This window comes from Rhinopithecus roxellana, chromosome 6 (assembly GCF_007565055.1).
Source record: "Rhinopithecus roxellana isolate Shanxi Qingling chromosome 6, ASM756505v1, whole genome shotgun sequence".
In the NCBI taxonomy this organism is placed as follows: domain Eukaryota; kingdom Metazoa; phylum Chordata; class Mammalia; order Primates; family Cercopithecidae; genus Rhinopithecus; species Rhinopithecus roxellana.
Genome location: NC_044554.1, coordinates 99,242,188 through 99,264,994, shown reverse-complemented (window position 1 = coordinate 99,264,994; position 22,807 = coordinate 99,242,188). Strand labels below are relative to the sequence as shown.

The 22,807-nt window shown below is 44.3% G+C and overlaps 1 protein-coding gene across 6 annotated transcripts in view; it reads left to right on the top strand.

Annotated features, from left to right (window-relative positions):
* CUX1 (cut like homeobox 1) overlaps nucleotides 1-22,807 on the top strand; it is a 470,900-nt gene that overhangs the window by 266,739 nt on the left and 181,354 nt on the right. For all 6 annotated transcript variants that reach the window (XM_030932800.1, XM_030932799.1, XM_030932798.1 and 3 more), the window contains exon 5: nucleotides 20,193-20,330. In XM_030932800.1, coding sequence (XP_030788660.1) covers nucleotides 20,193-20,330 — 138 coding nt within the window. The remainder of the gene's footprint in view (nucleotides 1-20,192; nucleotides 20,331-22,807) is intronic.

Below are 22,807 nucleotides of genomic sequence, written 5' to 3'. Positions count from 1 at the left end.
TGGGACCCTGTCAAATTAAAATATATATATATATATATATTTTTTTTTTTTTTAAAAGAAGAAGAAAAAGTAATTGCACAAATAACAACTGAATTTGAGGTGTGATAAGCAAAGCCCAATGGGCAATGAGATTATAGAATAAGGTGAATCAAGCAGGACAGAGGCAGCTGCCCTAAGGTGGCGCCGACTGAGGCCAGGAGAAGAAGCCACAGGAGGCAGTTTTCTGACCAGAGAAAGCAGCAGCAGGGAGGAGCTGGGACGGGAAGAAGACTAGCAGATGGAGAGAATGTCAGGTCAATGGGGCTTAGTGAGCAGAAGAGGACAAGGACCCAGGAGCAGCCAAGCCCTACAGCAGCCAGACGGAGACACTGAAATAGTCAGAGGGGCTATGAATAATGACTCTGGGGATCAGGTGCAGTGACTCACTCCTGTAATCAGTGTACTTTGGGAGGCTGAGGCAGGAGGAGTATTTGAGGCCAGGAGTTCGAGACCAGCCTGGGCAACATAGCAAGACCCCCCCCCCATCTCTTAAAAAAAAAAAAAAAAGAGAGATAAGTAAAATATGCAGCCTCTGTCTCTAGTTCGAGACCAGCCTAGCAACATAGCAAGACCACCCCGATCTCTTTAAGGAAAAAAAAAAAAAACAAGTAAAATAGCCTCTGTCCCTTACTGTAATTAAACAAGAAATAAATATCTCTGCTCTTAAAATGTGACCCTCTCAGATAGCTGGGAATATTCTGGAATGACCACTTCTAACTCTTGCATAGCTGGAATTTTACTGAGTTCTGAGCAAAATTATGACAGTATGCATAATTCGTCAGTAATTAACCTTGTGTGGGTGACTTGCTCTTGCTTCTTGATACTTTTCATTTTTTTTTTTTTTTACAATAAGTATGTATTTATTTCTACAATGACGGAGAGCATAAATTAGTAAAATATTCAAGTTGCAATCTTAGTTTCTGAATAGGCCTTATTAATGTATTGCAGATAAGAACTTAGTCAAGTAGTTGTAGGATAAAACACAAGTGTGACTGTTCTGTTCCAGAAACATCTTACTAATGGTTTTGGGGGTTTTTGTTTGTTTTTTTATATTTTAGCAGCGGGGTCTCTGTTGCCCAACCTGGAGTGCACTGGTACCATCATAGCTCACTTAACAGCCTCCTAGTTCAAGCGATCCTGCTGCCTCAGCCTCCTGAGTAGTGGGGACTACAGGCACACGCCACTACACCTGGCTAATTTTTAATTTTTTTGTAGAGATGGAGTCTTGCTATATTGCCGAGGCTGGTCTCAAACTCCTAGGTTCAAGCAGTCGTCCCTCTTCGGCCTCCCAAAGTGCTGAGATTACAGGCATGAGCCACCACACCCAGCCTAGTAATTGGTGTATTTTAAAGAGTTCCTAGGTAGAAGAAAAAGACTAGGCACTACAGAACCTCTCTGCTTTGGTTGTGAAGTTCACTGGAAGCATCTCTTTGCAAGTTGTCCTTGCCTCTGTCTCTGACCTGCTATCAGAACCGTATTTTACTGCTTGCTGAGATGCAGTTTAGTTCCTACGGACACAAACCCTTCAAACATATAAAGGCAGTGCCTGGAAGGGTTTATTTTAAGATTTAAATCTTAGGAAGCACATTACCAGTGATATAAAATATTCATTGACTCATGAAACACTGCTAGAAGTCGTTGTTTCGTGACTGACTTGTCTCCCTTTATTTCCATAGGTTAACTGGTCTGCCTTTGTGAAAAGTAGATGTAGGTTTTTCGGAAGTACTGAAAGAGAGCTGGCTGGAAAGAGTGCATTTGTAGGCCATTCCATTTTCAGAGCCTGCTCCCAAATGCCCATGCTCTGAGGTCCCCCCCACCGGGGGAAGTTTCATTTTGAATGTAGGAAAACCATCTCTCCTGGTGACTATCCTTGTCGGCCTAGCATCTGAGAATCTAGAAATAAAATGGAATGTCATCATTTTTGAGAACTGCTTTTTAATGCTCCTCCAGGAGAATAAAATAGCAATCTGGTTCTTGGTGCCTGCTACTTTCAAGTGAGGACACATTACAGGTTAAAATTAGAAAACACTGTTCTTTTATACTTCTTTCTCCACTGCCTGCCCCTCACTCAAGGATCCCACATTAAGACTCCTGGAAAAAAAGGTGAAGAAATTGGCCCGGCGTGGTGGCTCACGCCTATAATCCCAGCACTTTGGGAGGCGGAGGCGGGTGGATCACCTGAGGTCAGGAGTTCAAGACCAGTGTGACAAACATGGTGAAACCCCATCTCTACTAAAAAATAGAAAAATTGGCCGAGCATGGTGGCATGCACCTATTATCTCAGCTACTTGGGATGCTGAGTCACGAGAATCGCTTGAACCTGGGAGGCGGAGGTGGCAGTGAGCCGAGATCGTGCCACTGCACTCTAGCCTGGGCAACAGAGTGAGACTCTGAAAAAAAAAAAACCAAAAGTGACAAAATCTTATTTCGTTAGAAATAGCCCCTGGTTTTCATGCCAAGATGTTCATCAATGTGCCACTTGGTAGCCTTCTCAAAGGCGATAGAAATGTGGCTGTTGCAGCCTGATTCTGTACAGTGACTCCAGTCCACATATTCCAGGTCTCCTGGTGTTGGCAAACAAGGCCTGGTACCCAGGGCCCCTCCGGAGAGCTCCCTGTAACTTCAGTAGTGGGAGACGTGCAGGATCCCTTTACAGATCCTCAGTTTGCCTTCAGAAAACATTTTCATTCTTGTGATTAAGAAGCAATCACAAGCCCCAAACAAAACAGGACAGAAAGAGGAACTGGGTCTGGAAGAACAAAGCCCTGTAGGTGGCGAATAATGTGCTGACTCCTGTCCAGGATACAGGTCCCTGGCCCCAAGCTGGTCCTGAAACAGCCTCGGGGGATGAGTCTATATGCTGTGTCCCAGTTTCACTCAGGCCCCGGCATTTAGGGAAACTGGAAACCAGGCATGGAAGCAGCGTCCCTACCTTCCTCGGCCAGGTTCACAAACCTGGGGCCCAATCCGCCTCTCCGTGTAGGACACTATATGTTTGCAGGCTGAGGAATTAGCAGGCATGACAAGATGGGTGTTGGACCCGGCACCAGCAGATTTTGCCGGCTGCCGTCACTCCCAAGGCTTTCCCTTCTCCATCCATCCTCACCCGGTCCCTCGACACAGCACTAGAGGGAGAACACCCTGGATGTGACTTGGGGACTCCTCCTCGGTGTGCTTGTGTGGAGAGTGGAGAGGTGCGTCGTTTGTGCCCCGCTTTGCTGTGACCGGGGTGGTCCTGGCACGCCGGGTATCTAGACAGCTTTTCATCAGTCGCTCATCAGCATGCTAATTGCCGTATGACTAATTATGCCCTGAATTCCAGTTGATTTTCTTAATGAGACAGCTGGGTTAATTATGTAATCATATGATTACATTAGCCTAGAGTGCCCTGGCGAAAAGTAGCGTCTGCCGCGCTGTGATGTCATCGCGGGGACGGTGCTCACAAGGGGGACATTCATCCTCAGGCTGGTGGCAGGGGACGGCCCCCATCACCCGCAGAGCACACTGTGCAAACATCGGCCTCGTGTCTATTAAGATTGGCCTTTTCAGCCCTCACAACCTGCAAGAAAAGCAGTTCACCAGCAGTCTGCTCACCACCCTGCGCCCTCTCCACACCCCCAGCCGAATCCCAAACCCGCCTGCAGCCCTCTGCAGCTCTTCTGAGATCCAGGCATGTGTCCTTTCTTCTCACAGGACCTCTCTGCACCAAGGCTGTTGGACTTTATCAGGGCATGCCAGCACTTCCTTTGCAGTGATCCTAAGAACTCAAAGCAAAATGTTTGCATTTAAGTCTCAGAGCGACTTAGTTTACGATAACATAGAAACAAGCCCTAGACTGGCCCCGACCCTAGATCCCACTGCGCACCCCAGATATGCTATTTCATTCCTTTTTTCTGCCCTGATCTCTAACACACATCATATTTACTAAGAAAATACATGACTGATACCTTCTGGTTTCTGGCCACTTTGCTACTCCCCATCACAGCAGAACTTCCGTAGAGGGTGACTACCTGCCGAATCCACTTCTTCACCTATTTACACTCTTCCTCCTTAGACTTCTGTGGCCTTCTCCTCTTCCTCTACCAGGGCTCTAAATGTTGGAGTATGCCAGAACGTTATTCTTAGCCTTTTCATTTACATTCTCTCCCTAGGTGACTTCTAAAACTCCACATGACCAAAAGAGAATGATCAGTTCCCCCGACATGCTCCCAAGACAGTTCAGTGGCATCACCATTCACGCAGGTGCTTTGCCCACATATGGTTTGGCTCTGTGTCCCCACCCAAATCTCGCCTCGAATTGTAATCCCCACATGTCGAGGGAGGGAAGTGATTGGATCATGGGGGCAGTTTTCCCCTGGCTGTTGTCATGATAGTGAGTTCTCGTAAGATCCAATGGTTTTATAAGTGTTTGGAAGTTCCGCCTTCACTCTTCTCTCTCCTGCCGCTTTGTGAAGAAGGTGTTTGCTTCTCCTTTGCCTTCCACCATGATTGTAAGTTTCCTGAGGCCTCCCCAGCCATGTGGAACTGTGAGTCCATTAAACCTGTTTGCTTTATAAATTATTCAGTCTAAAGTATTTCTTTTTTTTTGAGACGGAGTCTCGCCATCGCCCAAACTGGAGTGCAGTGGCACAATCTCGGCTCACTGCAACCTCCTCCTCCTGGGTTTGAGCAATTCCCCTGCCTCAGCCTCCCAAGTAGCTGGGATTACAGGTGCCTGCCCCCATGCCCAGTTAATTTTTGTATTTTTAGTAGAGACAGAGTTTCACCATGTTGGCCAGGCTGATCTCAATCGCCTGACCTCAGGTGATCTACCCGCCTCAGCCTTCCAAAGTGTTGGGATTACAGGCATGAGCCACCGCGCCCGGCCCAGGTATTTCTTTATAGCAGTGTGAAAACAGACTAATACAGCCACAATGCACAAGTCAGCCTGAGTTCCCTTCTTTCTTTCACACCCAATAGCCAGGCTGTTAGTAAGCCCTAGTGAGCCAGCAGCCTCCAGAATATATCCCAAATTCGGCCACCTACCCTTCAGCCACTGCCACCTACCCTTCAGCCACTGCCACCTAATCCAAGCCACCAGTCTCTGTCACTTCACTGCACTCACACCTCCACCTAACGTCCTTTGCACAGCAGGCAGACAGGTCCAAGTCAGTGGTCTCCAAACTACTTTTGCTTATGCACCTCAAGAGTAAAAAAGTTTGAATTGGGCCAGGCACAGTGGCTTACTCCTGTAATCCCACCACTTTGGGAGGCCGAAGCAGGTGGATCACCTGAGGTCAGGAGTTTGAGACCAGTCTGGCCAACGTGGTGAAACCCCCTCTCTACTAAAAATACAAAAATTAGCTGGTGTAATAGTGAGCGCCTGTAATCCCAGCTACTCAGGAAGCTGAGGCAGGAGAATTACTTGAACCCAGGAGGTATAGTGAGCCAAGATTGCGCCACTGCAGTCCAGCCTGGGCAACAGAGTGAGACTCTGTCTAAAAATAAATACATACACACATGCAATGAAATGCACTCATTTCAAGTGGGCAGTGTGATAGCGTGGCCACCTTCACAATCAAGATGTAGAACATTTGTGTGACGTCAAATTCCCTTCTGACCCCAATACCCAGCAATTGCTGTTCTGCTCTCTCTTACTATCTAGTAGATTTGTCACTTCTGGAGTTGTGTAGAAATGGAATCATTTGGTCTGTGGTCCTACGTCCGGCCTCTTTCACTCAGCACAGTGTTTTGGGATTCATCTAAGTTGCTGGTATCATTAGTCCTTTCCTTTTTATTGATGAATGATATTCCACTGTGTGTATATATATCAATTTGTTGATCTAACGGGTATGTTGACAGACATTTTGTTGTTTGTGGCTATTATGAATCAATCTATAAACATTCATGGAGAGTTGTTACGTAGGCGTATGTTTTCATTTCCCTTAGGCAAATACTTAGGATGAGGATCAGGGTACCTGTACATTTTACCTGATAGGAAATGCCAAGCTGCTTTTCAACATAGATGTGTCTTTTTTTATTAATTTTTTTTTCATTTTCTTTTCCTCAGGGTAGCAAAGTTACAGTTGTATTATTTTATCGCCACATAAGAAATCGAGAGGAGTTCCAGTTGCTCCATGTCTTCTGTTTCATTGGTTACCGTCTGATTTTAGACATTCCTAGTGAATGCTTAATGTATTTCATTATGATTTTAGTTTGCATTTTCCTGATGACTAATGATGTGGAATATTTTTTCATGTGCATTTTTGCCTTCATAGATTTTTATTTATAAAGGTTTCAATCTCTTGCACATTTTAATTTTGGAAACAGGGTCTTGCTCTGTTGCCCAGGTTGGAGTGTAGTGATGAAGTCATAGCTCACTGCAGCCTCAGTCTTCCAGGCTCAAGCAATCCTCCCACCTCAGTCTCTCAAGTAGCTGGGACTATAGGCACGTGCCACCACACCCAACTAATTTTTTATTTTTTCTAGACATGAGGTCTAGCTATGTTGCCCAGGCTGGTCTCAAACTCCTGGGCTCAAGCAGTCCTCCCACCTTGGCCTCACGAAGTGCTGGGATTATGGGCATAAGCCACTGTGCCTGGCTTCTATATACATTTTAGATTGAGCTTGTCAGTTTTTACAAAGGAGCTTTCTGTGATTTTGATTAGGATTCCACTGTATTTGTAGATCAATTTGAGGAAAATTGACAGCACTATTTATTCTTCCAGTCTAAACAATGTATTTATTTAGTTCATCTTTAATTTCTCTGAGCAATATTTTACAGTTTTGATGTATAAGCCTGGCACAGATTATATTCACTTTATTTCTAAGTTAAAGTCACGTTTTTCTTTTTTTTTTTTTTTGAGACGGAGTCTCGCTCTGTCGCCCGGGCTGGAGTGCAGTGGCTGGATCTCAGCTCACTGCAAGCTCCGCCTCCCGGGTTTACGCCATTCTCCTGCCTCAGCCTCCCGAGTAGCTGGGACTACAGGCGCCCGCCACCTCGCCCAGCTAGTTTTTTGTATTTTTTAGTAGAGACGGGGTTTCACCATGTTAGCCAGGATGGTCTCGATCTCCTGACCTCGTGATCCTGCCCATCTCGGCCTCCCAAAGTGCTGGGATTACAGGCTTGAGCCACGGCGCCCGGCCAAAGTCATGTTTTTCAATGCTATATTAAAGGATATTTTCTTTTGTAAAAAATCTACAATATGTTCGTTTTATTATTATTATTATTATTATTATTATTTTTAATCTCGCTTCATCACTGAGGCTGGAGTGCAGCGACGCAATCTCAGCTCAGTGTAAACTCCGCCTCCCAGGTTCAAACAATTCTCCTGCCTCAGTCTCCCGAGTAGCTGAGATTACAGGTGCCCGCCACCACACCCAGCTAATTTTTGTATTTTTAGTAGAAACAGGGTTTCAACATGTTGGCCAGGCTGGTCTCAAACTCCTGACCTCAAGGGATCTGCCCACCTCAGCCTCCCAAAGTGTTAGGATTACAAGTGTGCGAGATTAAAGTTTATTTTATTTGCAAATTTATTTTCCAATTGTTGGTTGCTTTTGTGTAGAAATAGAATGAATTTCATATAATATTATTTAATATATTTTTTACATTTTAACAAGTAATAAAATATATAAATATTTTATATATTTGGTATTTACTTAATTATCAAAGTCTGAATACTTTTCCCTAATGTTGGGTCCAATGCAAGGATGTCTGCTTTCTCTACTTCTAGTCAACATTAAATATAGGAAGCAAGTGCCAAAAAGAAAACAAAACAAAACAGCAAGAAAAATAAATATACAGCATTATATATAATATATTTTATATTATAATTTTTATATAATAATAATATAGGTGACCTCTTAATGCACACCTATTAGTTCTAGACTTTTTTTTTGAAGTTTTCTTGAATTGTCCATATATGTCCTTGAAGGCAGTATATACTTTTTTTTTTTTTTTTTTTTGAGACAGAGTCTTGTTGTGTCACCCAGGCTGGAGTACAGTGGTGCAGTCTTGGCTCAGTGCAACCTCCGCCTCCTAGGTTCAAGCAGTTCCCTGCCTCAGTCTCCCAAGTAGCTGGGATTACAGGTGCCCGCCACCACACCTGGCTAAGTTTTTTGGATTTTTAGTAGAGACGGGGTTTCACCATCTCGGCCAGGCTGGTCTTGAACTCCTGACCTCTTGATCCACCCCTCCTTGACCTCCCAAAGTGCTGGGATTACAGATGTGAGCCACCCCACCCGGCCACAATATATTCTTTATAGATGTTGGGTGGAATGTTCTATAAACATCAGTCAGGTCAAGTTGGTTGATAGTGTTGTTCATGTTTCCTGTATCCATACTGATTTCCGATCTATAACACTGCATATTTATTTTCCTTGCTTTTTCTTTTTGGCACTTGCCACCTGTATTTAATGTTGACTAGAAGTAGAGAAAGCAGACATCCTTGCATTGGACCCAACATTGGGGAAAAGCATTCAGACTTTGATAATTAAGTATAATACTAACTGTAGATTTTTTTGTAGATACCATTTATAAGATGGAAATTCTCTCCTATTCCTAGTTTACGGAGAATTTTTGTCATAAAGGGTATTGAATTTTCTCAGATGGTTTTTGGCATCTATTGAGATGATCATATGATTTTCCTCTTTCCTCTTAACATGGTAAAATAATCTGATTCTCAAATGTTAAACAAATCTTGCATTCCTAGGATAAATCTTACTTAGCTACGCATTTTATGCATATTGTGAGTTTTACTAAGTGGGCATTGTTTTATTTCATTGTGGTCAGAGTACATGTTTGTATGATTTCTGTTCTTTTGAATTTATCAAAAGTTGTTTTATCATCCTGTACATCGATGAATGTTCCATGTGTGCTTAAAGAGAATGTGTATTCTGTAGTTGTTTGAATGGCATATTCTAGAAAATTGAGATCTGTTTAGTTAGTGATGTTCTTCAAGTCTCTCATATCCATATTGATTATATAAAAATCATAATATTAATTAATGTGAATGGCTTTTTTTGTTGTTGTTGTTGTTTTGAAACAGAGTCTCGCTCTGTCGCCCAGGGTGGAGTACAGTGACGCAATCTCCGCTCACGGCAACCTCTGCCTCCCGGGTTTATGTGATTCTCCTGAATGTGTATGGTGTTTTGAAATCGAATTATTATTTTGGATTTTTCTTTTTTCTTTCAGTTCTGTCAGTTTTTGATTTACTAGTTTGAAGCTTTCTTTTGGGGCAAATATACCCTTTAAGATTATTATATCGTCTCTCAATTGTTTGATTCTTTTAAGTTTATACAATTATCTTCATTATTCCTGGAAATATTCCATGTCGTAAAGTATTCTTTTTCTGATTTTAATATAAGCACTCTGGCTTTCTTTTGATTAGAGTTTTTATGTTACATATTTTTTCTAGCCCTTCACTATTAACCTGTCTGTATCTTTATGTTAAGTTGTGTAAATAGCTACATCTTGCTCGTTTATCCATTCTATCTTGCTTTTTTATCCATTCTATCTGCCTCTTAACTGGAATGTTAGATCATTTACATTTAATGTAATTATAGATCAAGTTGGATTGAAGTCTACCATCTTACTTTTTCTATTTGTCTTGCCTGTTTTTTCTTGTATTTTTCCTGCTTTCTTTTGATTAACTGATTTTTTTTATGATTTTGTCTCCCCAATTATCTTATTAGCTATAACTCTTATTTTCTTAAGGGTTACTTTAAAGTGAAAAGTAGGCCGGCCATGGTGGCTCACACCTGTAATCCCAGCACTTTGGGAGGCCGAGGTGGGCGGGTCACCTGAGGTCAGGAGTTTGAGACCAGCCTGACCAACATGGAGAAACCCCATCTCTACTAAAAATACAAAATTAGACAGGCGTGGTGGTGCACACCTGTAGTCCCAGCCACTCGGGAGGCTGAGGCAGGAGAATCGCTCGAACCTGGGAGGTGGAGGTTGCAGTGAGCAGAGATTGTGCCACTGCACTCCAGCCTGAGGGACAGAGCAAAACTCCTTTCCAAAAAGAAAAGAAAAGAAAAACAGAAATCTGAACTCTCTTTGTACAAACAACCGTGTGCCTAAGGCTTTTGTGCACTTGTAGCATGGGAGGAACACAGATCCTTGACAAGTCGCTTCCTCTCTGTCTTCCCATCTGTAAAATGGGAATATGGGCCAAGCACGGTGGCTCACACCTGTAATCCCAGCACTTTGGGAGGCTGAGGCAGGTGGATCACCTGAGGTCGGGAGTTTGAGAACATCCTGACCAACGTGAAGAAACCCCATCTCTACGAAAAATACAAAATTAGCCGGGCATGGTGGCACATGCCTGTAATCCCAGCTACTCAGGAGGCTGAGGCAGGAAAATCTCTTGAACCCGGAAGGCGAAGGTTGCAGTGAGCTGAGATCGCTCCATTGCATTCTACCCTGGGTAACAAGAGCAAAACTCCATCTCAAAAAAAAAAAGGGAAAAGTAACCATCTTTAACTTATTTTATGCCTTCAAATAATATGCCATTTCATATACAATATAAGAATCTTATAATACATTGTCACTTTCTCCCTCATTTTCTTTGTGCATTTGTACTGATTTTACTTCTACCTATATTATAACGCTATAATACATGGTTACTATTTTTTCTTTAAACACTTATCTTTTAAAGAAATTAAAAATGAAATTGTAATATTTTATTTTTACTCATCTATTTACCATTTCCAGTGTTGTTTATTCATTTGTGTGGATTCAGGTATGTGCATGGAATCATTTTCTTTTGGTCTATAGAATCTCCTTTTAACATTTTTTATGATATAGGCACATTGGCAATGAATTCTGTTAGCTTTCATTCATCTGGGGAAAAAAATACCTTGATCTCATCCTTTTTTTTTTTTTTTTTTTTTTTTTTTTTTTTTTTGTGACAGAGTCTTGCTCTGTCACCCAGGCTGAAGTGCAGTGGCACGATCTCGGCTGACTGCAACCTCCGCCTCCCGGATTCAAGTGATTCTCCCGACTCAGCCTCCCCAGTAACTGGGATTACAGGCGTACACCACCACGCCTGGCTAATTTTTGTATTTTTAGTAGAGACAGGGTTTCTCCATGTTGGCCAGGCTGGTCTCAAACTCCTGACCTCGGGTGATCCGGCTGCCTCGGCTTCCCAAAGTGCTGAGATTACAGGCGTGAGCCACTGCATCCAGACACCTGAATTTTTAAAGAGTATTTTTTGTCAGATATAAAATAGTTTCTTGGGTCTGCCAGTCATGGTGGCTTACGCCTGTAATCCCAACACTTTGAGAGGCTGAGGCGGATGGATCACTTAAGGTCCAGAGTTGGAGACCAGCCTGGTCAATATGGTGAATCCCTGTCTATACTAGAAAAACAAAAATTAGCTGGCCGTGATGGTGTGCACCTGTAATCCCAGCTACTCGGGAGGCTGAGGCAGGAGATTCTCTTGAACCCAGGAAGCAGAGCTTGCAGTGAGCTGAGATGGTACCACTGCACTGCAGCCTGGGTGACAGAGCAAGACTCTATCTCAAAATAAAATAAAATAAATAAAATAAAATAGTTTGTTGTTGGTTTGGGTTTCGGTTTTTTCTCTCTCTGGACTGACTGACTGTTTCTGACAGGAGATCGCCAGTAATTCGTATCTTTTTTTTTTTTTTAACCGATATACAATGAATCTTTTTCTCTCCACCATTTAAGATTTTCATTTTCTAGTTTTGATTTCAGAAACTCTCTTATGCTTACTGGTGTTCTTTGGGTTTATCCTGCATGGAGTTTGTAGAGTTTCTTGAATTTTTAGGTTTATAGCTTTTATGAAATTTTGCCACTGTTTTTTCAAATACACCTTTCCCCCTTTCTGGGAAATGTATATTTGGTTGCTTAATTTTGTTTCATAGGTCGCTGAGGGTTTACTAACTTTTTCTTCAATCTTTCTCTCTGTCTATTTCTGTTTGGTTTGTGTCTGTGACTGTATCTTTAAATTCACTGATCTTTTTCTTTCACTGTGTCTAATCTGTTGTTCAGCCAATCAAGTGAATTTTTTTCATTTCGCATATTTTAAGTTTCAGAATTCGATTTGATTCTTTATGTTTTCTGTTCCTGTCTGTATTGTATTCATATTTTTCTTTAAATCCTTGGACATGCTCGTAATGGATGTTCTAGTCTGCTTGTTCCATTATCTCTTGTAATTTCTGGTTCTGTTTTTGTGAACTGATTTTTCCTCTGATGATCCTGCTGCTTTGCGTGTCTAGTAATTTTCTATTGAATTTTAGACATCATGAGCGTTAACTGGATTTTGTTGTCTTATTTAAGTTTGAGCAGGCAGTTAAGTAACTTGAAGATCAGCTTGATCATTCTGAGACTTGTTTGTAGCTTTTTGGAGTGGATGTGGATAAGGCTTCAAGATTAGTTTAGCCCTCCACTCTGGTGTGACACGTCAGTGTCTTTACAAGTCCTTGCTCTTCAACAAGTGTGTGCTCTCTGACTGGATGCAGTTGGAAAGTCCTCCAGCCCTCAAACTGGGTTGGTTGGTGGGGTGGGTGGTTTTTAGCTCAGACTTTCCTTTCTGTTCTTGCCTGGCCTTATGAGTTTCACCCTGTACATAGGCACTTTAGCTCTTGGCAACAGATCACCTCTCTGCAGATTTCTATAGCTCTTTCTTAGTATATGTCCCTCCTTTTCAGTGCTCTGCCTTGCAAATTCCAATTGCTGCAGCCACCCAATCTTCTGATGTCTGTCCTTCAGTGGACAGGGAGACCATCACACTCTGCTTGGGTTTTTTTCTTCACTGTGATGCAATCCAGAGGGTTCTTCCTGCCAGGAAGGGTAACATAGGGCTCATCTCATTTGCTTCCCTTCCTTCAGGGAAGTCTTGTTCCACCAGTTGTCCAGGGTCTGTAAATAGTTGTTTCATTGACTTTGCCTAGTTTTCTAGTTGTTTATGACCAGAGGGCATGTTGAGTATCAGTAGATCTGTCATGGCCAGAAGTAAAGACTCCAGGTTCTTTTAATTTTGACTTTTGGTTTTCATGGAAATGGCTGGAAAAAATAACTTACAAAGATAAATAGATTAAAACCAAAGAAGCACATTATTGGCTATCTTTACAAAAATAAGATTCATATTTATGAAATCTAGGTATAGGTTGAGTGTCTTTTATTCAAAATGCTTGGTATCAGAGTGTTTTGGATTTGGGATTTTTGAATTAGGGAAACTCAACTTGTACTAATTATGAGACGGTATTTGTTGAAACTCATCTAGTCAATTTTCATTTTCTGTGATCTTCTTCTTCTTTTTTTTTTTTTTTTTTTGAGATGGAGTCTCGTTCTGTCACCCAAGCTGGAGTGCAGTGGCGCAGTCTCCGCTCACTGCAAGCTCGGCCTCCCAGGTTCACACCATTCTCCTGCCTCAGCCTCCCAAGTAGCTGGGACTACAGGTGCTTGCCACCACACCGAGCTAATTTTTTTGTATTTTCAGTAGAGACGAGGTTTCACCATGTTAGCCAGGATGGTCTCGATCTCCTGACCTCATGATCCGCCCACCTCAGCCTCCCAAAGTGCTGGGATTACAGGTGTGAGCCACCGCACCCGGCCTCTTTGTTGTCTTTTTTTAATAGCTTTTTCAGAAGATTTTGCATTTCTTATATTAATTAACAAACTATTTGAAACTTCTTTTGGCAAATGTTTACTCAGATTTAAGTTGGTAAATAATAGTAGATAACATTTATTGAGTGTTAACTCTGTGTGTGGCAATTTTCTTAAGTTAATCCTCACAATAGCACCATGACATAGGCACAGTTACTATGCCCAATTTGTAGATGAAGAAACTAAGGCACAGAGGGGTTAAGTAACTTGTCCAAGATTGCGCAGCCAGTAAATGAGAGAGCTGAGACTCGAACACATGCAGCCTGGCTCGTACCGCAAACCATTACACTACAATCCCTCTTGTGCGATATGAGACATTGAGCCATTTTTGTAGAAGGTGCTGCCTTTGCCCATCAGTGTATAGATGATGGGAACATTTCCATATATTCACCTTTAGAATGCTGTCACTGTAGCATGAAATAGTTGTTTTCCTCAAAAAGCATTAAAGCATCACATTTATTGCAATGACTTAGTATGTGTTTATTTTTTCAAAAATATCTGTCAAGCAGTGTATTACTGATATGATAGCCATTTACCATCACAAAACAGGGCAGGTAATTTGGATCACTTAGCTTGCCCTTTTTTTTTTTTTTCTTCCCTGTTTTGAGGACAGGCTCTCACCCTGTTGCCGAGGCTGGAGTGCAATGGCATGATCATAGTTCACTGCAGCCTCTAACTCCTGGACTCAAGCAATCCTCCCACCTCAGCCTCCCTAGTAACTAGGACTATAGGTGTGTTCCCACCATGCCCAGCTACTTTTTTATTTTTTATTGTTAGAGATGGGATCTTGCTATGCTGCCCCAGCTGGTCTTGAACTGCTGGCCTCAAGTGATCCTCTCACCTCAGCCTCCTAAAGCACTGGGATTATAGGTACACACTGCCCCACCCGGCCAGGATCACTTCGCTTTTCTAAAGAAAATCATATAGCTCATCTTTAAGCTTAAAACTCTTACATACTTTTGCCAAGAGAAAACCAACAAACCATTTTGTGGGTTGAAGTACTGCAGTTTTGGTTTGGTTTGGTTTGAGATGGAGTCATGCTCTGTCACCCAGGCTGGAGTGCAGTGGTGTGATCTCAGCTCACTGCAACCTCCACCTCCTGGGCTCAAGCAATTCTCCTGCCTCAGCCTCCCAAAAAGCTGGGACTACAGGTGTGCACCACCACACCCAGCTAATTTTTGTATTTTTTGTGGAGACGGAGTTTCACAATATTGGCCAGGCTGGTCTCAAACTCCTGATCTAAGGTGATCTGCGTGCTTTGGCCTCCCAAAGTACTGGGATTACAGGCATGCGCCATGGCATCCATCCCTGGCCACTTCTTGACAGGAGCAGAATTGCATCCAAATTCTGACCATTGGGTCATTTCATACATTGTATTTTCAGCTCTAGAATTTAGTTTGCTTCTTTTTATATATCTTTTTCTCTCCTCCTTGCATTCCTGTTTTCCTTAAAATCCTTGTGGGCAGCCTCCCTCTCCTTGATCTCTTTTCTCTTCCTGTTCTCCCTCTCCTTCCCTGGGACCACACTGGCTTCTCACTATGCCTTTGTCCTGTTCACAGCTACCACAGGAACTTTCACCGGTTGCTGCCTCTGCCTGGGGTGAATCCCTGCGGTGCCTCCCGTTACCATCCCAATCTCCATCCCCGCTCACTTCTTCAGAGAGGCCTTCCCTGTCCCCTTGTCTCTGGGACCCATTCCCCTCACTCCCTGTACCTCTCCTTTCCATGCTCGGCAGCGCAAATGCTCCACACTCACAGTGGGGCTGTGCTCCAGTCAACCCATCACAAGTTGAAAACATCACGAGTCGAAAATATATTTAATGCCCCTAACCTACCAGACATCGTAAGTTGAAAATACCCACGAGTCAAAAATGTATTTAGGCCGGGCACGGTGGCTCGTGGCTGTAATCCCAGCACTTCGGGAGGCCGAGGTGAGCAGATTGCTTGAGGCCAGGCGTTCAAGACCAGCCTGGGCAATGGAGTGTGAATCCCTGTCTATACTAAAAATACAAAATTATCCTGGCATGGTGGTGTGCGCCTGTAATCTCAGATACTCAGGAGGCTGGGGCAGGAGAATCGCTTGAACCCAGGAGGCGGAGGATGCGGTGAGCCAAGATCGCACTGCTGCACTCCAGCCTGGGCGACACAGTGAGACTCCGTCTCAAGAAAAAAAGAACTCCTTTTCCCAGTTTCTTCAGGAGCGCTCTTCCACTCATCTGGTCTCCTGCCTTGTGTTTGTCATTTACATCCATGGCTTCTCTCTGCTACAAGGCTGAGCCCTTCCCAGAGCAGTTAGTTGGTTCAGTTGCTTAGGGAATATTTGTTAAATTAGTACTGAAAGAGATTTTCGTTGGCCGCTGGTTAAGGAAACAGAAACTTTTTTTTTTTTTTTTTTTTTTTCTGAGACAAGGTCTCGCTCTGTCCCCCAGCCTGGAGTGAGACCCTATCTAAAAAAAAAAAAAAAAAAAAAGTCATAGCTCTCTGCAACCTCCACCTCCCAAGCTCAAGTAATCCTCCTACCTCAGCTTGCCAAGGAGTGCACCACCATGCCCAGCTAATTTTTTTATTTTTCCTAGAGATAGGGTCTCACTTATGTTGCCCAGGCTGGCCTCAAAGTCCTGGGCTCAAACAATCTTCCCTCTTCAGCCTCCCAAAGTTCTGGGATTACAGGCGTGAGCCACTGTGCCCGGCCAATAAGCAGAAATCGTACTGAGAATTTTTCATACTCATTTGCCTGGCCGGCTTCTTTCCTTCTTCCTTCCCTCCCTGGGTGAGATGCATCACCCCATACATTGCAGAGCGAGCTCCACCAGCCTCTGACTGGGATGGCTGGAATTAACGAGATAATGTTGCGTGCACTTAGGAAAAGGTGCTGAATATGTGCAGTATTTGTTGTTTGTAATAATTATGTTCCTTGAGCCCTGTGTTGCATAACAAGCTATATAATACCTCCAAGGTTGCTTTAGGAATTAAGTATCAGATGATTGTAAAACACTTTACAAGATTGTCGCGTTGGGTGGGTGGAGCTGGCAGGAAAGTGTGTTGAATCGGAGGAGGAGGCTGGGAAGACAGGGGTTACCGGATTTTGTGTGTTCCTGTTTTATGTATGGGTGTGTCCTCTTCGCCTCCTCCAGACAATTCCCTAATTGAGCTGCTAAGATCGGAGGCATTTGACGTTCGCATAAGACCTGACAATCCTTTTGTGGGGTTTAAATGGCATTGGAAATCATTAACGAGACAAAAAGCTATGATTTCCGTAGATTAACACACAGGTTGGGTTTTGGCATACCAAAATTCATTGTTTTGGTCTTTAGCCCAAACATGCTGCAGTCATTATATTGTCATGCAGTAATTAGCTGTTCCTTTAATACAAGTAATAAAAATTAAGCCTAAGAAGTTCTTTAGCAATGCCTCTTACATATCCCAAAACAATATTCATATGCTGTAGGAATTTAGCCATTCAAATCTACTGTAGTAAAGTTTGGAGTTTAATGCACAGAGATGTTTGAACATTTAGCTGATCCTTTAGTCTGTGACCAGCTTTGCTACGTAGGCATTAACCTTTAATAGTGTCAGACTAAATATACATGCCATAGTGAACGATTATGAGATGGCCTGAATTTTCATTTACAGTATAAGGCTCTGAAAATTGGTGTAAAGGTCTGGCTCTTCCTCACTTGATAATGTGCGTGTCATTTTCATATGTCACTGGATTCCTTGCTTAACCGCATGGGAGAAGCTATTTTTTAATTCGAAGCAGATACAGTGGGATCCTGGCCTTTTGAAAAGAATGGACTGGAAATGTTGTTGACAGAACTTTTAGGGAGGGCAGGCAGTACACTAGCTTTGTTCTTTAAAGACATAATTTCCTGGCACTTGTGCTAGAAAGCCTACATGAGCAACTCTTAATATAATTTTATACATGAGCAAAGGTTCCTCTCTTTACCTCCTTTTCCCTGACCTTTATGTCAAGTGTAAATCGTGGTTTTGTAAAAGGAAGCTGTGAACAGGCTGTTCACTTTCTTGAGACCATTTGCCCAGCACAAGGCTGTGAAGGTAGGGAAGGGGGCAGGCTGAGAAGGTGAAGGTATTCAGAGAAGTTACAGAATTTCTTTTTACAAACAGCACCTGGAATGTTTTCAGTAATTCTGTTTTTTGTGTTATCACGACTCCTGCTTACAAAGAACCATCTACCCAAGATAGCTTTTTTTTTTTTTCTTCCAAGACAGGATTTCGCTCTGTTGCCCAGGCTGGAGTGCAGTGGCTCAATCACAGCTCACTGCAATCTCTACCTCAAGGGCTCAAGCGATTCTTCTGCCTTAGTCGCCCTAGTAGCTGGGACTACCGGTGTGCACCACCATGCTTGGCTAGTTTTTTGGTTTTGTGTTTTTGTTTTGTAGAGACAGGCTTTCACCATGTTGCCCTGACTGGTCTCGAACTCCTGAGCTCAAACGATCTGGCCACCCTCAGCCTCCCAAAGTGCTGGGATTACAGGCATGAGCCACTGCAGCCGGCCTCCAGAATAGCTTTTGGAGTCAAATTTAACATAAATATTTTAATGCTGATTAAAATAATAATGAAAAGTTATGCGCCAGAAAGAGATGCAATTATAGACTGTGTATACGTGCAGAGTAAGTGCCCAGCAGCCAAGGGTTCTGCATGATGGACTGTGTTACTGCGAAACCCCAGCACCCAGGGTCCGCTGACGTTGATCCCAACATATCCCAGTGCCTGCCTTTTGTAAACTCTGCCAAGATGCTGGCATCCCAGAGAGTCCCTGGCTCCCGCTGGATACATTAACCGAGGCATGGTAGACCTGGCCCTCGATTCCAGGAACCTAGGGTGGTCTGAAAAATTAATGACTCTGGCATTTGAAAATTAAGTGAGCTCTTGAATATATACTCTTGTTGATCCGCTGGGCATGGTGTTTGGCATTCTTCGACTGGAGACTAAATCTCTGCAACCATCTCATAAGTGACGCTGGCGCCCATACCAGAAATACATTCAATAATCTTTCTAAGCCCTGTGGACTTGGGTATTCTTCCACTGTGACGGAGCCTGAGAATTCCAAAGGAAGTGTGCCCCCGGTACCCAGCAGGCGGAATATAATTGCCTCTTAGGCAGCAGAAGGAAAACTAAAAATCGTATTGATGCGGAAGAACATTAAGGTCTCTGCATCCTGTTGAATTCACAGTAAAGGCGAGAGCCGTGAGTTTGAACTGTCAATTCCAGGTCCTGTGACTTCTGACTTTGGATTAAAATCCAGTTTTCTGCAAGTGAATCTGATGGCAGATGTGACCTTGAATTGGCCGCAAGACCCCATCGCTGGCCTGGCTGCTGTTCGGCTCGTGCTGCCCTGCACTTTGTTATTGTCACGAGTGTGGTGGCCTCCAGGCCAGCTGGCCTCCGACAGGGCCATGCTGGGTCACCAGCTGTGCCTCTGCAAGGGTCTCCAGCCTTGGGACCCGCAGCCACTAACCCCTGACTCTTCTGAACACCCTTCATTAGTGAAGGAGGATCGTGATGGAAAGTGATCATGTCATGAAACGGGGTGGCTTCTTATAAAGCCTAAGTGTTTCTTTCCTCTGCTTCACCAAGTGACCTTCCTTGTTGTAAAGAATGGTCCCTCAGGGCCGGGTGGGGTGGCTCACGCCCGTAATCCTTTGGGAGGCTGAGGTGGGCAGATCCCTTGCGTCCAGGAGTTTGAGACCAGCCTAGGCAACATAGGAAGACCCTATCTTTACAAAAAATACAAAAATTAGCCCAGCATGCTGCTGCGCACCTGTAGTCCCAACTACTTGGGAGGCTGAGGTGGGAGGATTGCTTGAGCCCAGGAGGCGGAGGCTGCAGTGAGCCATGATCATGCCACTGCACTCCAGCCTGGGAGACCCTGTCTCAAACAAAAAAGCATGATCACTTGAGGTTAACAGACTTAGGTGTGCATTCTCCATGCCAGCCAACTAGCTGGGTGACCTCAGGTGAGTCACTCCTCTTCCCTGGGCTTTAGTTTCTGAGGCCTCTTTCTCAAGATCGTTGTAAGGCTCAAAAGACAAAATCTCCATAAAGTGTCCCATGAACTGTGTGGCGTTCTCAGGCATCGGGTGTTACTTCCAACCTCATAATCACTGGACCCTTAAACATGCCGGCACCTGTCCACGGACTTGTCCGTCCTCTACATGCAGCTCTGAGGATGTGATTGATCTCCTGAACTGCTGCCTGGTGTATTTCTCTACTTATGTCATCAAAGAATAAAAATCATGAAAGTGTCACACCAGGCAGGAGTAATCGACAAATACCAGTGAATCTCATGGCTATTCCCACCCATTTTCACACCTCCAGGACCCTGGGCTGGGTCCATCCTTTGTAAAGCACTGGAGAATTCTCCCACCCAGCAAGGGGACCGGCTGCAGGGGCATGACTGTGGCCTCTGGGGATCCCACTGGAGCTGACAGCCTGGGAGCCCCTCTCTGAGCCTGTGTACCGCCGTGGAGGGGGCCTTTTTGGGGGCAGAGTAGGGTGATGGCTGTTTTCCTGTTGTGCAGATCCCGTACCAGCTTTGGATCTCGGACAGCAACTCCAGCTCAAAGTGCAGCGCCTGCACGATATTGAAACAGAGAACCAGAAACTTAGGGAAACTCTGGAAGAATACAACAAGGAATTTGCCGAAGTGAAAAATCAAGGTTGGTGGAAAATGCGTTCTTTGCTTTGTCTTCTCTTCTCTCTTCTTTTCTCTTCTTTTTTTTTTTTTTTTTTTTTCTCTTCTTTTCTTTTTATTTTAATTGGCTTTTCCCATACTTTTGGGACCAGCTTCCTTGTAATATACACGTCATAAAGTCAGGGTGGGGCAGGAATCTGAGTGTTAGAGAGAGATGATAATCATGCTGAGCTATTTTGAAGTAAAACTTTTCCTCTGCACAACAACGACGTAAGATTTTATTGCCCTCTGATGAGACCGATCAGGATTCTTTGAAAATTCTTCCTGTATCATTACGTGATTGGGTCTGCCTCTTGAAAGGCCGACGCATTGCCTCCAGGCGACACCTGTCAGAGAGCCAGCTCATGATCAAAGGGTCATACACAGTAAGTCATTTAATAATTGCCGCGGATACATTAAGGCTTCAGACACGTCTTAAAGGCTGCATGCTTAAGCGCTGCTGTTGCCTTGTCAGTATCGCCTATTCATTAGGAATTTAATGAAAGAAAACAACCTCTTGGTGTGTTTGCCCAGCCGTCAACAAGACAGAGAGGGCAAAGGTTGCCTGGCTTTTCCCATCAGGGAAGAACAAAGGAATCTGTCCTATACCTAAAATCCAAGACACTCAGAATCCGGGAGCCTCTTGGCTTCCTTGGCTTGAAGGAAAATCACAGCCCCCCTCTGACAGCAGCAGCAGGTTTTTCAGCCAGCTCCAAAGAGTAATTTGGCCTGTTTGTTTTTGTTTGGGAATGTGGGTAAGGAATTAAATTGAAAGAGGAGGCTGCCCATTCCCAGTGGCCTTCCATTGACTCTTTGTAGAAACTGCAATAAAGAGTTAATTGGGGCCACGTGCGGTGGCTCACACCTGTAATCCCAGCACTTTGAGAGGCCAAGGTGGGAGGATTGCTTGAGGCCAGAAGTTCGAGACCAGCCTGGGTAACCTAGCAGTACCCTGTCTCTACAGAACATCAAAAATTAGCTGGGCATGGTGGTGCGCACCCGTGGTCCCAGTCACTCGAGAGGCTGAGGCGGGAGGATTGCCTGATCCCAGGAGGTCAAGCTTGCAGTGAGCCGTGATTGTGACCCTGCACTCAGTCTGGGTGACAGAGCAAGATCCGGTCTTTAACAACAACAGAAAAAGTGAATTGGCAAAGACTTCTAAAAGCGCCCTTTGGCTTTAAAAACACTGCAGACAGACCAGGGAAGTGGAATTGTCCATGGGAATGATCCAGAAAGCATCTGTGATGATGTGTGAAGAGCCAGAGGTAGAGGCATGGGCTGCGAGGGCAGCAGTGCCCAGGGCCTCCGAGAACATCTCCCTGCAGTGTAGGTATGAGGGTGCTCAAGCCCTCAGGCCAGCAGGGCTTCCTTGCTGAAATTTGGGGGCATGAGGTGACAGGCGGTTGGGGAAGCCAGACCGCACTTCTGTCTGGCTTTGCAGAGAGTGTGAGCCTTTAGGACCAGAAGGGAAAGCTCCTGTCCTGGTAGAAAGTGAGGCGTTGAGCTTACTGGGCTGGAACTGCTGTGAGGGAAGGTGTTACCTTCCCCTGTAGGAAGCATTTCTTGCCAGAATCACTCCAGTGTTGCAGTGAAAGGTAACCTGCAAATCTGCACATCGAGTTTTCATAGGTGCGCTACCCTAAAGGGGAGTATCCTGGGTTTTTTTTTCCCCCTTCATTGTCCTCTGGCATCTAATTTTGATAGATCCACTCTCTGGTTTGTTTGGTGGGTGTTTTTTATTTATTTATTTATTTATTTTAGATTCAGGGTCTCGCCCTGTCACCCAGGCAGGAGTGCAGTTGCACAATCATGCTCACTGCAACAACCGTAACCTCCTGAACTCAAGCAATCCTCCCGCCTCAGCCTCCCGAGTAGCTGGGACTACAGGCATGTGTACCACCGTGCCCAGCCTCTTTCTGGCTTATTTTATTTTTTTAAGTTTGCTTTTGTTTTGTGGGAGGGTGGTGTAGGTTGGGCCTGAAGGGCTGTGCAGGATTGTCCTTCCCTTCTCCTTATATCACCAGTGCCTCAATGACCAGCTTCCCAGTGGCCAGGGCTTTGCACAGGGGCTGACCAGGAGCCAAGCTGGGTGTGGATGTTCTCTCCCCAAAGGTCTCATATGGTGGGCTTTTCACAATGAGTTATAGAGTCCAAGATTTAAGAACGGCTCCAGACCAGGTGTGGAGGCTCATGCCTATAATCCCAGCACTTAAGGAGACCAAGGTGGGCAGATCGTTTGAGGTCATGAGTTCGAGACCAGCCTGGCCAACATGGCAAAACCCCATCTGTACTAAAAATACAGAAATTACAGGTGTGGTGGGGCATGCTTGTAATCCCAGCTACTCAGGAGACTGAGGCGGGAGAATCACTTGAACCTGGGAGGCAGAAGTTGCAGTGAGCTAAGATCACACCACTGTACTCCAGCCTGGGCAACAGAGCAAGACTCCATCTCTAAAAAAGAAT